At 39.8% G+C, this 17,497-nt stretch overlaps 1 protein-coding gene across 2 annotated transcripts in view; it reads right to left on the minus strand.

Annotated features, from left to right (window-relative positions):
* The window catches only part of LOC133569470 (brefeldin A-inhibited guanine nucleotide-exchange protein 1-like), a 67,782-nt gene that overhangs the window by 24,204 nt on the left and 26,081 nt on the right, over positions 1 to 17,497 (minus strand). The window contains exons 3-12 of one of the 2 annotated variants that reach the window (XM_061921837.1): positions 9,028 to 9,184; positions 8,802 to 8,948; positions 8,554 to 8,733; positions 8,302 to 8,355; positions 4,202 to 4,547; positions 4,020 to 4,130; positions 3,711 to 3,952; positions 2,404 to 2,537; positions 842 to 1,076; positions 299 to 398 (exon numbers count right to left, since the gene is read on the minus strand). In XM_061921837.1, coding sequence (XP_061777821.1) covers positions 299 to 398; positions 842 to 1,076; positions 2,404 to 2,537; positions 3,711 to 3,952; positions 4,020 to 4,130; positions 4,202 to 4,547; positions 8,302 to 8,355; positions 8,554 to 8,733; positions 8,802 to 8,948; positions 9,028 to 9,184 — 1,706 coding nt within the window. The remainder of the gene's footprint in view (positions 1 to 298; positions 399 to 841; positions 1,077 to 2,403; positions 2,538 to 3,710; positions 3,953 to 4,019; positions 4,131 to 4,201; positions 4,548 to 8,301; positions 8,356 to 8,553; positions 8,734 to 8,801; positions 8,949 to 9,027; positions 9,185 to 17,497) is intronic. The other variant, XM_061921838.1, reaches the window with a different exon arrangement.

The following is a 17,497-nucleotide window of genomic DNA, read 5'->3' on the forward strand; positions in this document are numbered from 1 at the left end:
TTTGTCTCATCTTGTCCTTTAAGAACATACCGACGTTAGTGCTGCTAACATTTGTGTCCTCCAGTTCCATTACTTAATGTTACGTTGTCGTATGTGATATGTGTATGGCCTCTATTACTAAAAAGACTTTTACAACTGTAAAAACTCCAGCATAATTTTGGACCACAAATTTCCAAACCACTGTAGCGGAGCCACTTAGACGGACTTAAAATTGCTATCAAAAATACTACAACATGAGACTGTTTTAAAATATAAAAATGCTAAATTGAAAAAAATAGATGCTAATAATAATACAGACCTGCACATATTCTAGTGAGGGTTTGTATGACCATCCATTTGTGGTCGTAGGAGCTTGTAGAGGTCTCGAGAATATAGAGGAAAATCTCCTTGAAAAAAACCTGCAGCACAGCAACAAAAGCAAGTGGTCACATGATGTCATGTTCTTTCATCAAGTAGATAAAACAGATTGTAAAACAGCTCAGACTGGACTATATGAACCAGTGGCTGTATGGGGAGCATCTGAATGAAGTATGTGCCACTTCATTAGGTACCCCTGCACTATGTGCTGTAAATACTGACACTACACCGCTTGTATTGCCCCTCATTACATTGTGTTGAATCTAGCTGAATATATGTGACAGGTATATAATATAATATAGTGTATCCATTTTCTATCACTAGTGTACTCAACCAACAGGCTCTGCAAGTTTTTCCTGAATCCTAACTGATCTTGCGGCAAAAGTAAACACACGGGAAGGCTATCGACCCTAAAAGAGCTGCACATATTTCCATTATGTCGCCTAAACCATGGCTAAAATATTTATAAAGGCCTTTTTCATACCTCAATTTGCATCTTAAGGTGCGTCTTGAAGTGCGAAAGCAGCGTCAGGAAAATAGAGAGTGAGAGCTCGAAGACCTCCGGCACTGAGGAGACGCCATTCTTGGACAGCGCCACACACAGGTACTGCTTGATGGCGTTGATGAACATCTCGTTGGTCTTGAAGATGGGTCCAGCATTCTGCAGTATGGACAGCAGCAGCTGGAGAGAGAGCACCTTTGATCGGAGCTCGTGAGACCTGAAGGATGGAAGTTTGGAAATGAATCCCGTTGTTCATCATGATGATAATTGTTAAGCTAATAATAGCAATCCTCAGTATGCTGAGGCAACATTTTGCTAAGACAAACAATAACAACCAAAACAAAGAGTTGTCAAAGATCTTCGGAGAGCCTTAACTTGCCTGAAGTAAAAGTAAATCTGCACAGAAAGCTGACACACCAAAACTTCACATTTGGAGATTTGCCTGCTGCTCTGCAAACTTCCATCTTTGGCACGCAGACAAAGAAGGACTGATGCGCCCTAACATAAAAAAATGTTGTGCAGCTGTCTAAAAACATGCAAGTTTTATTTTCTTGGGTGGAAAAAAATATTTTATACTACGATGTAAAACATTATTATTAGCAATGTTGAAATTAAATAATTAAAATATTTCCACATAATCCAATCCTGAGTTATCCCCTAAAATCCAAGACCAACAAATCAGAAGTAGGTTTTTGTGAAACCAGGAAGTGTTGGAAACAACTGCTGTGATGTAAGTTTTTTGATCTGATGATACATGTCTATTCTTAGAGAGCGGGGACTTATTTCACTGCGACGAGTAGAGGAGGGCGAAATAATACATTTTTGTATGCATTGCAATTCGGACATGGATGATGATAAAATAGATTAGTAAACGTTAATAATCGATGTATTTACTGTAAATAAAGTGACGCAGACAGTTCTAAAATTTGTCTGACTGCAGCGAGACACCTCACCAAGAAATCCAACCAGCTCTTTTATTTTTAGGGCTCTAATGTTCCAGTTTTGCAAACTTGTCCATTAATTTAATAAATGTAAGAATTAATTCAACTGTTACTTACTACAAATGCACAGTTTTTAAAAGTTCTCAGTGATAAACACGTATGTAGTGAAACAAAAAGAAATGTAAAACTGCATCAATATATGTAAATTAAAAATGAATTAATAATCGATTTTTAATGGAAATCATAGCTCCTGAATCGTAATTGAATCATGAGCTGCCCAAAGATTCCCACCTCTAGTGTCTTGTGAAGTCATACTGCAGGAGAAATTTATGTTTTGTTTGGTGCACTTGACCACTGGTACACTCTCTCGGTGTTACATTTTACCATCTTCTATCATACCTCCACCTGAACCCGATTCCATTCAACTTGCCACCATAAAATAGAATCCTAATTGGATGACATTTTATTTTCAGTTTTGTACAATAAATAGGACCGTATTCCAAACGCAGTATTCTGGTTGGACATTCAGTTCAAGCGCGTTGTGGCACGATCCCCCGCACCAGAAGCAACTGAACAGCGGTAGCGGACAGTCGCAACACCTACTTTGGATCAGGCGGGCCGTCAGACAGAGGTTTCATGGACAGCTTGCAGAGGGAGCGAAAAACCAGGAACGCGTCCTTCTGAAGGATGTGGGAGAACTTGGCACCAGGCGGCTGACCCGGCGTTGCTCCCGATTCCTGAAATTACAGAAATCCAAAAACCTTTGAAACGAATGAATTACAGCGAATGATACAACAATTGTTCAAAGAACAGCTGTCAATCTAAAATGTACACTGTCATTTTTTTATTTTTTTAATAGAAATAAGATATCACCTTAACGCAAGTATAACTATTTTCTCGCAAATATAGACAATTTTCTAACATTACACCTTTATTCTCCTAAAATATTGTCTTTTCCATAAAAAATTGCAGTTACATTCCTGCAATATTTAAACAGTATTTCCGTAACATTACAAGCTTTTCATATTAAAGCTTTATTTATGCCCTGTAAAACATCACTGTTACTCTCACATGGGTGAACTGTTTCTCATGTACGCCGAAAACCCAAAAACAGTAAAAAAGCGCACTAACGTCATTGTTCAAAGAATAGTTGTAGATCAAAAGCGAATACTTCCATATTTGTAATGAATTTCTGACGCATATAGATAAAAACATTTTTAAAAATTTTACCACATGATTATTTTCTTGGAAATACAACATTTTCTCAATTTTCTCATTAAATTAATACTTTTTTTTCATAATATAACATCTTTTTCCCCCTAACACTACATATTTTGCTCTCAGAAAAAATAGTATTTTTCTCCTAGAATTGCAAGTTTATTCCTCGAATAGATTAACATTATTTCCGTAACATTACATGTTTATTACTGTGTATTACATCAAATTCAGTCTTTAGTCCTGGAAAATATCAACATTACTCCCATTGTTAAAAAAAATTTTTTTGTAATATAAACACTAAAATCAAAGTTTTATGAAAAATTACAAATTGGTTTGGACTTTAGTCCTGTAAAATTCAACTTTTTTCTTGTACTGTTCCAAGTTTTTCTTGGAATGTTTATATTAAAAAAAAAAACAAGCACAGTGATCATTGTCAAGAAACTCTTTAACTGAATAGACGGTGGACGTGTACCAAAAATAAAGTTATATTGAAGGGAGATTACAGGAAATAAAAGTTGGTTGCAAATCAATGTATTAATAATCTATGTCTTCATTTGCTCATTTGGACAGACAGCACTGACTCATTCCCCTCAGGCCAATCGGCACAAACTTGACCTCGCATCAAACTGACTTGACTCATCAGCAGACTATTTATTGTGTCAAATAGTCTTAAATTTAAGCGCGAATGTCACCTGAGTGTCAGTGGACGAGACGGACAGTCTGTCGTCAGGCAGCGACGGCGTAAAGCTGGCAGAGATCGGCGTGCCGGGGATGCCGTTGGCGTGCACATGCTCAGTGTCGCTCCCAAGGGTGCTCTCCTCCTCCAGGGAGTTTTGGGAGGCCTTTGGGACCGCCTCAGCCTGCTCCGACTGCGCCGGCTCGTCCGTCGGCTCCTTGGAGTCGGCGCAAAGGTGGGCGGGGTCCAGGCAGTGGCCTGCGAAAAAGTGCGTGGATCAGTCTAATTCGGAGGACGCCGTGTTTCAGTCTGAGTAGAAGCTTACCTCCCGCCACAGTGCTGACTACCTCCTGCAGAATGCTTTGAACAATCTCCTGCGCTTTATCCTCATAGTTAGAACCTTCCTCATCCTCGTCTTCCTCCTCCACTGCTGCATCTAAACAACAAAAAGACAGATGCAGTGCAATTCCACATCATGGGAAAATCCAACCTGGTCACCCGGCTTACTCTGTGCTGACGCCGTGGCTTGGTCCGCCTCAGTCTCTTCATTCTCAGCCCTGCAGAACTCTGACCCGTTTTCCGGATCGGGGCTCTCATACACGGCCCTCCGTTCGCCGGGCGAAGACCTGTTGCTTCTATCGTCGCTTTCGGGGGCCGGCGTGGAGGGCGATGTCGGGGTGGACGGGACAGTGATGCTTGGGGTCGGAGGGCTGACGGGGCCATTGGCCTCCTTGCTGGGGGCTTTGGGCGGTGAGTGAACTTGTAGCTGAGGGGAGTCTGGCTCCGTGCTGTTCTGGGTGTGCGGGGAATGCTGGCGGTGACGTTCTCTTTCCAGCTGCTTTGCTTCCTGCAACTAAATGGCGGGTCGGGAGGAGGTCACACACGTGCATGAAAAAAATAAAAATAAAGGCCCACACATGCACACAGAGAGAAAAGCCTGTTAAGAGTGTGTGCAACAAACCCAATTCGAACTTTATATATTATTTGCATTCCCTAAGGCTCATAAAGGCCTCTTGATGTCCAAGCCAGCGATCCATATAGAAACTACCAACATCGTATGTGTTTTTTTTCTACCGGACAAGACTACAGATGCATCAAGGGCAAAACAATGAAACTACCGGAAAACTAGTAGGTAGGTTTCAAGAAAAATATGTAACACAAAACAATTAATTCGTAAGTTTCTAGCATTATAAGAAGTGTTCATATGTTTTATGTTTAAATGTCATACTACAAAAAGATGTAAAGTTACGATAGAAAATAAGCAGCAATCTTGGAAAGTAAAATTGTCACACGGCAAGAAAAAAAAGTTGTACGATAACTAGTAAAGTTAGATTTTTCACTTAAAAAAATATAATTAATGTTGAAGTATTAAACAAATACAATTTCAATGTTCTTTATTCCCATAATATTTTTGTAATATCATATTTGTAACTGCTTGATGGACTGCTATGATATGCTGCCATGATTCATTCAACCTGATAACCCCTCTCTTTAACCCCTTTTTGAGTGAATAACGAAAAAGTGTGACGATGACCAGTGAATTTACTGAGGAAAGTTTTTTTTTGTAATATTACAACTTTATTCTCATAATATAATTACTTTATTTCCGGAAATATTTTCCAGTATTATGCAGTAAAATAATTAATTTTCAGAGCAGTTCCTCATGCATATGCAAATATAAACAACGACAAGTAGGACAGCCATGAAACTAGCCATGTGGAACTAATTCATCCTGGCCCGCCCCTTTTGCCTCTGATCTCGCTAGGTCCTGAGACCCAAGTGTGCATTTGGATAACCGACATTTGCTTTACGGAGGCGGTTTCATCGGGCACAGAAGGACAACGTGCTTGTAAGTGGCAAAACAGACGGCGCTATCTGGTGGCAAACACAAACAAACCGCGACGAGCAAGCAGTGACATTCCTTCAGCCAAGCTAAATTGACAGCCCATGGTGCGTTCAAGTGCCATCCAAGTGCATTGATTCAGATTGATCAAAACAAATAAGTGTTTAGGAAAGAAAAAGCACAATAGTTGAAGGAGACATGGGTCACACAAAAAAACAATGATAGTTGACCTTTCTCTTCGTAGTAATCTTATTGTTCAATTCTCTACAGACATCCTAAAGTCATTAAGTTTATTTCAAAGATACCGTCCACTAAAGGAAATTAACACCCTGACTGAAACAATTAGTATCGAGCATAAAGACAAGACGACAGCCGAGGCGGGGCGTAACAAACTAAGCTTATTATTAAATGCCGCCTCAGTCAGATAGCAGCGGATTGTGTGTGTGTGTGTGTGTGTGTGTGTGTGTGTGTGTGTGTGTGTGTGTGTGTGTGTGTGTGTGTGTGTGTGTGTGGGACGCATCAACACGCTAAAAGTGGATCACAAAAAGGTCTTAAGTGTCCACCAAGCAGTACAGATCAGCGTGTCTAGCTCCACCCAATAGGTACCGTATCTCTCGGTTAGTAGGGGGCCAAAAAGTGGTAAGGATCTCTCACAGCCGTTTTGGGGGAAAATTCAATTTCCAGCATGTTTTGTTTTTTCGTTGCCTTTTCTTTAAATTATACAACAGAAGGGTGAACGTGTGGCACACATGGGTCGCAGTTTCTAATTCATTGCATTTAAATATTTTGTATATATATTGGGTTTTTTGGACTGTAAAACGGTACTTTTTTCCCACGCCTTGAACTATGCGGCTTATAAAACGGTGTGCCTAATCTATGGATCTTTCTTCGCTAACGACTATAAAGCGTTGTATTTAACAAATAGTTTTTATTTAACAACTACGGAGAAGCTGAAAAGGTGTAATACTATGCGCCATCTTTTGGACATGTATGCTCACTGCAGGTACTGGGGGTTAAACATTTACTTTCTGTTTTGTGCTTTGAACCGGAAGTGTAACTCCCATTAGTCTATCGTAAATCCATTGAAATTCTACTTGAAAATATTCTTCATCACTTCAAGTATTGATTGAGTGATTGAAACTTTTATTAGTAGATTGTACAGTACAGTACATATTACGTACAATTGACTACTAAATGGTAACACCTGAATAAGTTTTTAAACATATTTAAGTCGGGGTCAACGTAAATCAATTCATGGTAAGCAACATTTATAAATTTTACAAAATAACTAAAACATTTCAGGTTTATTGAACCGTGAGATGTATGATGTCTGTTGGAGTGTTTTCATGCATATTTGTACATGTTATTGTAATGTAATCAAGCTAGCGTTGTTAGCATTAGCGAATATGCAAACACGTTTACAAGTGTCTGTGTTGGTATTGTCAACTTACAATTGCATTCTTTTTGTATTGTTCGTAAATTCACCAAAATGTCACTTTGGACCTATTGAGTCTATTTAGCTAACTTTGTAGCTTTTGCAGCTACAAAGTCCACGACGATGACTTTTGTTTTGTTTGATCAGCAGTTTTACTGCCGTGTGAAAGACATTGTTTAGGAAACAATTAATATATGTAAATAAACATTGACAAACTCTTTCATACCGGTATATCTCTGCCGCTTATAGTCTGGTCTGGCTAATACATGTAAAAATATTTATTTCTACTAAAATTTGGTGGGTGAGGCTTAAATACCGGTGCGCTTCATCGCCTGGAAAATACGGTTTCTAGTTTATATATAATACAATAAATGAAAAAAAAGAGACTTAATAATGTCCACTTGCCTTTGTCATCAGAATAAGGTACATTTTGAATCCTTTTGATGTTTTACCTTTTTTTTCACACTTTAAACTTTACGTAAACTGTACAAGCAACAGTTTGACCCAGGAATTGATTATTTCCATTTCTATTAAAGCTAACTTGTATTGTGGTTCTTCAATGTCATATCAAACTGCTTGGTGGAAACTTTAGAGGAGTTTGGGGGGATTGCTGTGCTATATTACAATTAGCTGTTTGGCCATTTTTGTAATGCCACCGCAGTAAGGTTCCACAAATGGCAAAAAGTGATGATGACCATAGAACAAGAAATTGAACTTTTTGTGAAAAACCTGTTTTGGTCATGGCTGCTAATTTACGGAAGTTAGTTTTCTAACTTTTTTTTTTTTACACTTGCACGATAGTTTTGATTATTACAAAATATGACTTATAAAGTCTATATGTCCGTCACATGTCATTAGTTTTAAATAATTAATGGTTATTTCCTGTCTTAAAACATTGCCTGTACAATGATGGCAGCAACTTGACCCTGGAACTGACCATTTTCTATGAATGACTTAGCTTTGGTACCCTTCAAGGGAAGGGAAGGTACCAATGTCATACACACACAACTGCTTGGTGCTGGAGGAGCTCATGAGGATTGCTATGATATGATGCCATGTACTAACCAACCTTTAGCCCCCAATTCACTTGCAATGAGGCGTATTACCTGCAACATGAAGCGAGCAAACACCCAGGAGGTGCATGTCAACTTAAAAATGTAAACTTGCAAAAGCGAGATGAAGTTACAGGCAAGCATGAGGTGCGAAGGAACAACGAACCGTGTGCACGGATGGACGGAAGAGGCAGAAGAGCGCAAACACACAGAAGTGCACAGAGAAGAGTTTGTGGATCAGGCAAATGAGGAGTCACGGCAGTCCTGCGCGCTTTACCTGGCGATCACGCTTTCTGGAGGCCAGAGACCAAGATAGCTTGTGATTTGTAAGCTACGTGTCCCACAGGGCGGGAGGGAGGAAGGTGAGGAGGAGGGGGAAAGTGTCATTCAAAAAGAAAAAGATGACATTAGAGCAAGCTTTTGTTTGGAACACCGAGATTGTCCAGTGATGAAACCAGGAAGTGGTGTGTGTGTGTGTGTGTGTGTGTGTGTGTGTGTGTGTGTTGTCAGGCTTGAGAATACAACGTACTGCTTGGTTTTCCATGCGGGCGAAGATGACGTTGAGCATCTGGGTGAGCGTGGCCTTGGCCGTTGTTTGGTTGATGAGGTTCTTGCTGGCCAGGTAGATGTTGTAGCAGGTGCGCACTGCCTGCAGCACGGTGCCCTCATGGATCTCGATGTGCTGCGAGGTCACGGCCGTCAGCAGGGCCTAGAGGTGGGGCAAAGAAGGCGCGATGAAGACTTGAGGCTGACAGGCTTTTGCAGCCGGTTTCCCACCTTGATTATCTGCAGCTGCACACCCTCGTCCGTCTGCGGCCCCTGGAAGCACGCGCAGATGGTCTCGATGATCCGGTCTATGAGCCTCTTGCCCGGGGCCGTGCTGTCCGGAGCGCTGCCCGTTAGGTGACCGTACGCGATCAGCTTCTACAAATACATACAAAATATGAGGCTTCAAATTGGACCGGGCCGGCTTGTAGGAAGCACTTCTGGACTAACCACTGACCTGTAAACAGTCGAGTGAGGTGATGACGATGCGGGGACATTTGGACTGACATGCCAGCTCAAATGGCAAGAAGTACTTGTCGGCTTCAATAAAGTTGGTCTTCGATTTGATGGGCGGTAAAGTGGCGGAACCTGATTTACCATCTCCATTGGGCGGACTAGGATGGGAAACAAAAGAAGGTATGCTGCATTCAAGGAAACTGGGATATAAAACATCTCCTTTAGAGCTCACAAGGCCTAACCTTTAAAGGTCCCTTTTTATTCAAAAGTGCATATTCAGAGATGTAACATCACTATGTCTCCTTAGATCCTGTTTATGAGCACCAAACTTCTCCCGTCCAAAGGCAAAACCTAGTAACTCACTTCTAGCTGATTTTGAGAAAACAAAGGAAAACCAATCTATCTTGATGCTGTCTTACAAAGATTTACAAAGTCATTAAACGTATAAATGTTTTCTTGAGCTTTCATTTTCTTGCCGATTGAGCCATGGATTGAATCTGCTCTCATGAACGTGTGCCCTTTCTCCAGATATTTTATCATAAGCTCTGGTGGGCCCCATTCTGCGTTTGCACATTGGGCAAGAGCCGTGTACAGCGTCCAGTTTTTATTTTGACCTCCAGTTATCTGGCCAAAAGAGTATGCAAGGGGAAGAATCAAGAACAATACATTTAATGAAGGTGCTGGCAACGTCCTGGGCCAATCTTCCAAATATGCCCTCGTGCCATAATATCACATAATCAGGTTGACCGTCGGCCCCCATTCGTGCAAATGTCTCATTAAAGACAATAAGGTGACTGACAAAGAAGCTCCGATTGGTCCCTTGAGATACTAGGTTTTTCTGTTGTATCTACGCGGTTATGTGGTAGTTGCTAGGTCCTGCGATGCGCGTAACAGCTTACTTATGGAAGAAATTACAATATCGCATACACTAATGTAAAGCATATCACCTAGGAACTCCAAAATTATTATCAGCTCAGTTTCGGCCAAAATATAGTTACTGGGTTTTGCCTTTGGACGGGAGACTTGGGAAAAGGTATCATCAACCTCTTTTGAGAGAAGAGGCCTCAGGCTTCACGACACATCTTAACATGAAGCTCTGCCAATTAAGATGTAAGTTTGACCCTTTTTGTTGTTTTTCATCCAATAGGTTAAGCTAGCATGATGCTGCTGTTTAAATTTGAGTGTAATGTTAGCCTTGTAGCGTACAAAAAATGTGTCGTCTCACTCCTTGTTACGTTGTTGTATGTTATATGGCTTCTACTATGTAGGACAGTTACAGTGTGTATGTCTTTGGAGGTGGGAGGAAGCCGGAGTACCCGGAGGGAACCCACGCAGTCACGGGGAGAACATGCAAACTCCACACAGAAAGATCCCGAGCCCGGGATTGAACTCAGGACTACTCAGGACCTTCATATTGTGAGGCACATGTACTAACCCCTGTTCTACCGTGCTGCTTTCTGTGTGGAGTTTACATGTTCTCCATGTGACTGTGTGGATTCACTCCGGGAGCTCCGGCTTTCTCCTACCTCCAAAGACATGCACCTGGGGATAGGTTGATTGGCAACACTAAATTGGCCCTAATGTGTGAATGTGAGTGTGAATATTGTCCGTCTATCTGTGTTGGTCCTGTGATGAGGTATCAACTTGTCCAGAGTGTACCCCGCCTTCCGCCCGAATGCAGCTGAGATAGGCTCCAGCACCCCCGCAACCTCAAAAGGGACAAGCGGTAAAAAATGGATGGATGAATGGAGTTACAGTGTGTAAGTGTATATGCTCCACCCAAATCCCTCGGTTTGCGAAGTTCATTAGTTTTCGAACGGTGTTTGTGAGTAGAAAAGTTTGAATATTGGAGTACATTTTTCCATAAGAAACAATGTAAACATGAATAATACGTTCCAGCCTCGACAAAAGTTTGTACACTTTGGTTACAATATAAAGTGTTGTACAGTACTGTATATCAAAAAAATATAACAAGGGGGCGATGAAACAATTTCCTAAATAATAACAAAGCTCATTGTCTTGGCGGGCAGAGCCACAGAGTTGTATATAAAGAGAGTATTGCCAACTCGGTTTCAGGCTATCTCCTCAATGATTGGTCAAAATCATGAGGCCACAGAGCGCCATGACAGCTACTAACTTTGAGCAAATGCTATGTGTTTGCGTTTGTTACTGAAAATTCCCTGTTGTGCATCCTCGGACTGCTCTACCTGCGAGAATTGTGGAAATATTTTACACCGCTTTCCCAATAACCCCCGGAAGAAGACAAGTATGGGAAGTGAAGGCCTGTGAACACCGGAGAGCCACCGATTACATTGTCTTGTGCAAGATTAACACATGATACAACATTTGTGTTTTGTTCAGGACAGAACACACAGAAATTAATACAAATATTAATGACAGAAATTAACAAATAAAAGAGAGGGTTTGACAAAAACAGACTATTTTTGATTCTATCTAAAACAAAAATACTGATATTCGGTAAAAGCAGAAGAGAAAGTCAAATATAAATACAAAAAAAAACAGACATTGAAAGAGTAAAAAAAAAACAAAATTTGGATATAAAAATGGATGAGAAAATAAACTGAAAATGTCATTAAAAATATACAACATAAAGTGGCAAGAAATATGTCAAAGAATATATCAAAATATGTTTGAGACAAAAAAAAAAACACACCATATTCCTTACTGCTTGCCAGTGTTAACATCTCAGAGTTATTGTGCAAAAATATGGGGAAATAAGTACAAAAGTACACTTATTCACATAGCATTTAACAAAAAGAAAGATCAATTATAATAATACATAACGAGTGACACATACAGTGATTACAAATACATTGGAGGCAGCCACCACAGTTGACATACTTCACACTGAATTAACAAAATCTCTGTGATTGTTGTCCAAAACTAATGAACAGATTGGCAAAATGAGGGTAAGTAGTTATTTTTGGGGTTATTCGGTGTATTTCTTTACATTTATTTCGCCGTCGGGTGCGTGTTAAGAGTGTCTGCTGGTCACGAAACACTGCAGGAATGTAGCAGCATAGTGCGTCAAAAACGGACGCAAAATTGCACTCTGACAAAATAAAAGTTTGTCTTTTTGTAGGTTTACTAGCTGGAGTATGTTTAGAACTATATATAGACATATTATTTTGGTTTACTTCGTCAGAAAAGTAACTTCAAAACGTTGCATGCATCCTGGCACAGCCGCACATGTGCTTGGTAGCAGTCATGGCGCCTGTTGTTTAGTTAGCCATATTCGCTTTAAACACGACTCTGCGTCGGGAGGAGGCAGTGTCGACAACGCTGTGGATAGTCCCTGTATGTTTCAAACCACACGTGTCATGTCAATTGCTTTCTTTGGACTCTTTTTGAGAAAAAATGTCCTAAAAAAATCTAAAAATAAATATAAAGAAGTCATACAATGATTTATTTCTCATTTAAAACACTTCATTGTGGTCTACACACCACGTAATGGTGGCTATTTGGTCAAAATGTTGCATAGATTATGTTTCACAGACCATTTTCTGACTGTCTTCATAATGTGCCATTTCGTGGGCGGTATTATTTAGGTGCCTCCACTTTGACTGCATCTTCTCCCCGTCATTCATGTTGTAGTTTTTAGCGCTTCCATCATTAGTCTACTGACAGATATAAGTTCGACCGATACACTAATTTGTATTAGAAATGGCAACAGCGGAGGATTTATATTAGGGCTGCAAATCTTCGGGTGCCCCACGATTCGAATTCATATCGATTCTTGGGGTCGCGATTTAATTCAAAATCGATTTTTTTTTTTTTCAATTCAACACGATTCTCGATTCAAAAACAATTTTTTCCCGATTTAAAAGGATTCTCTATTCATTCAATACATAGGATTTCAGCAGGATCTACCCCAGTCTGCTCACATGCAAGCAGAGTAGTAGATTTGTGTAAAAAGCTTTTATAATTGTAAAGGACAATGTTTTATCAACTGATTGCAATAATGTAAATTTGTTTTAACTATTAAACAAACCAAAAATATGACTTATTTTATCTTTGTGAAAATATTGGACACAGTGTGTTGTCAAGCTTATGAGATGCGATGCAAGTGTAAGCCACTGTGACACTATTGTTCTTTTTTTTATTTTTATAATTGTGTAATGATAATGTCAATGAGGGATTTTTAATCACTGCTGTGCTGAAATTATAACTAATATTGATACTGTTGTTGATAATATTCATTTTTGTTTCACTACTTTTGTTTTTTTCTGTGTCGTGTTTGTGTCTTCTCTTAATTGCTCTGTTTATTGCAGTTCTGAGTGTTGCTGGATCAGGTTTGGTTTTGGAATTGGATTGCATTGTTATGGTATTGCTGTGTATTGTTAAGTTGGATTGATTAAAAAAAAAAAAAAAAACGAGTTTTTTTTTTAGAAATGAGAATCAATCCTGAATCGCACAACGTGAGAATAGCGATTCAAATTCGAATCGATTTTTTCCCACACCCCTAATGTATATGCATGTACGAGCCAGTCTGCCCCGCAACGAGAGGGTAGAAGAAAATTAGGGAACTTATTAATTACAATGTCGGACTACGATGACGGACTCGTGCAAGGGTTTTTGGGTAAACTTTACGAATAATTGTGATATCCGCAGAAGTCACACTCAGGAAAAACAAAACAAAATGGCCAAACCTAAACGTCTCATTTGGAGGAAGTATGAAGTTAGGCAAGATTGTTTTGTAAATATCTCCGCAATGTCTCCATGTTTTCACGGGGCTTTATAATGCAAAACCAACTTTTCTCATCTGTTGGTACTTGTTTTTGTGAATTTGGGATTTGCGTAAGTCCTAAAAAACTTTAAATTAAACCATGAAGGCAAGGCAGAGATATGTATAAAATAATCTTGTCTTGTTTCGTACAAACCCCGTTTCCATATGAGTTGGGAAATTGCGTTAAATGTAAATATAAACGGAATACAATGATTTGCAAATAATTTTCAACACATATTCAGTTGAATATGCTACAAAGACAACATATTTGATGTTCAAATTGATAAACGTTTTTTTTTTTGTTGCAAATAATCATTAACTTTAGAATTTGATGCCAGCAACACGTGAGAAAGAAGTTTGGAAAGGTGGCAATAAATACTGATAAAGTTGAAGAATGCTCATCAAACACTTATTTGGAAAATCCCACAGATGTGCAGGCTAATTGGGAACAGGTGGGTGCCATTATTAGGTATATAAAACAGCTTCCCAAACAATGCTCATCCCTTTGTCCACAACTGCGCGAGCAAATAGTCAAACTCCACGTAAGCGGCATCCCTCAGACGGCACTGTATCCAAAAGCAACATCAATCTCTAAAGGATATCACCACATGGGCTCAGGAACACTTCAGAAAACCACTTTCACTAAATACAGTTCGTTGCTACATCTGTAAGTGCAAGTTAAAGCTCTACTATGCAAAGCGAAAGCCATTTATCAACAACATTCAGAAACGCCGCCGGCTTCTCTGGGGCCGAGCTCTTCAACGATGGACTGATGCAAAATGGAAAAGTGTTCTGTGGTCTGACGAGTCCACATTTCACATTGTTTTTGGAAATATTTGACATAGTGTCATCTGGACCAAAGGGGAAGCGAACCATCCAGACTGTTTTTGACGCAAAGTTCAAAAGCCAGCATCTGCGATTGTATGGGGGGCATTAGTGCCTTTGCTTACTTGCTTGCTTATGGCTGTCCATCGATTACGATGATGACGTTGCTCCAGTAATGGGTTATTGAGGGGGGTTTCGTATATGCCATCGCATGTGGCTGTGCAGGCCAATGCGCGACCCGCATGGTTTGCCACATGTGGGGCAGATGTAGTCCACGTTTGAGAGGAGGGCCCCCGCAGCGCGCTGATGTCGCTGTATACGTTGTTGTTTTCTCCTCTCAGTGGTCTGCTCCTGGAGATGAGCAATGGCGGCGTGACTGCAGTTGTGCCAGGTGTGGCGATATCAGCAGCCAAGACTTCCAGTGCGGAAGGCTGGATAGCACAGCGCTTCAGGAGGGTTTTTATGTGGTCCTTGTAGCGTTTCCGCTGACCCCCAGGAGACCTACAGCCTTCATGGAGTTGGCCGTAGAGGATCTGTCGGGGGAGTCTCTGGGCGGGCATGCGGATTACATGCCCCACCCAGCCCAGAGGTCTTTGCGCAAGGAGCACTTAGATGCTGGGTGTTTGGGTCCGGTCAAAAATATCCACAAGAGGGACCCTGTCCTCCCAGGTCAGACCCAGAATCCGTTGCAGGCAGCGGATTAGCATTAGCATTAGTGCCCAAGGCATGGGTAACTTACACATCAGTGAAGGCACCATTAATGCTGAAAGGTACATACAAGTTTTGGAACAACATATGTTGCCATATAAGCCCTGTCTTTTTCATGGATGCCAAGCCACATTCAGCACGTGTTACAACAGCGTGGCTTCGTAAAAAAAGAGTGCGGGTATTTTCCTGGCCCGCCTGCAAACCAGACCTGTCTCCCATCGAAAATGTGTGGCGCATTTTGAAGCGTAAATTACGACAGCGGACTGTTGAACGACTGAAGCTCTACATAAAACAAGAATGGGAAAGAATTCCACTTTCAAAGCTTCAACAATTAGTTTCCTCAGTTGCTAAACGTTTATTGAGTGTTGTTAAAAGAAAAGGTGATGTAACAGTGGTGAACATGCCCTTTCCCAACTACTTTGGTACGTGTTGCAGCCATGAAATTCTAAGTTAATCATTATTTGCAAAATAAAAATAAAGTTTATGAGTTTCAACATGAAATATCTTGTCTTTTTAGTGCATTCAATTGAATACGGGTTGAAAAGGATTTGCAAATCATTGTATTCCATTTATATTTACATCTAACACAATTTCCCAACTAATATGGAAACGGGGTTTGTACTTGCTCAAAGCGAACCGTTTGGAATTTGAGACTTTAGTGACGTATTTTGTCCTAGTTATATCAGCGGTTATCTCCATAACCGGTAGAGGTTGACCCAAAAAGCTTTGCGCAAATCCGCCATTTCTATTAGGTCAATATTTGTTGTAGTCAATAAGTTCCTTCTTGTACATTTATACGTATGCATCCTCCCCTGTTATTTTGGTAAGGGTACAAAAATGTGTTTCGGTATTTTTTAGTACTTTTCTAAATAAAGCGGACCATGAAAAAAAATGTCATTACTGGCTTTATTTTAACAAAAACATCTCACGGTACATTAAACATATGTTTCTTATTGCAAGTTTGTCCTTAAATAAAACAGTGAACAAACAAGACAACTTGTCCTTTACTAGTAAGTAAACAAACAAAGGCTCCTAATTTAGCAGCTGACGTATGCAGTGACATATTGTGTCTTTTATCATTATTTTGTCAAAATTATTAAGGACAAGTGGTAGGAAAGGAATTATCAATCTACTTGTTCATTTACTGTTAATATCTGGTTATTTTCTTTTTTAATATGTTATATTTTCACTTCTGTTAAAATGTAATAATCACTTCTTCTTCTGTTTGATACTTTACATTAGTTTTGGATGATACCACAAATTTGGGTATCAATCCAAGTAGTTACAGGATCAGACATTGGTCATATTCAAAGTCCTCATGTGTCCACGGACATATTTCCTGAGTTTATAAACATAATATAAAAAAAGAGAAAAAACAAAAGATGATTTTATAATGCTAAAAAATATTGATGTAATCATAATAGTATCGACTAGACAACTCCTGTACTTGGTATCATTACAGTGGATGTTAGGTGTAGATCCACCAATGGCGTTTGATTATTTTGTAGCGTGCCAGAAGACTTGGTGTTGCAGGAAATTCTGGGAATTTGTTCTGTAGTGTTTATGTTGTGTTTCGGTGCAAATATTCTCCCAAATGTGTTTGTCATTGTTTTTTAGTGATGTTTCACTATATGGCACATATTTATGACAGTGTTGGCGTTGTTCATATGGCCACCCTTAGTGTGACACGTATGGCTGTTGACCAAGTATGACCTAGGGCTGGGCTATATGGACTTTTTTTAATATCTCAATATTAGTGTGACACGTATGGCTGTTGACCAAGTATGACCTAGGGCTGGGCTATATGGCCTTTTTTTAATATCTCAATATTAGTGTGACACGTATGGCTGTTGACCAAGTATGACCTAGGGCTGGGCTATATGGCCTTTTTTTAATATCTCAATATTTTTAGGCCATATCGCGATACACAATATATATCTCGATATTTTGCCTTGGATGTGAATGAACACTTGATGCATATAATCACAGCAGTATGATGATTCTGTGACTACATTTAAAAAATTCTTGTTCATACAGCATTAATATATGCTCATTTTAAACTTTCATGCAGAGAAGGAAATCACAACTAAGTCAATTGACCAAAACTGTATTTATTAAACGGTTATTAAGCAATGGCACAAACATTCATGTCATTTCCAAAACAGAAAGTGCAAGATTGTCAGAGACATTT

This window comes from Nerophis ophidion, linkage group LG15 (assembly GCF_033978795.1).
Source record: "Nerophis ophidion isolate RoL-2023_Sa linkage group LG15, RoL_Noph_v1.0, whole genome shotgun sequence".
Lineage (NCBI taxonomy): Eukaryota > Metazoa > Chordata > Actinopteri > Syngnathiformes > Syngnathidae > Nerophis > Nerophis ophidion.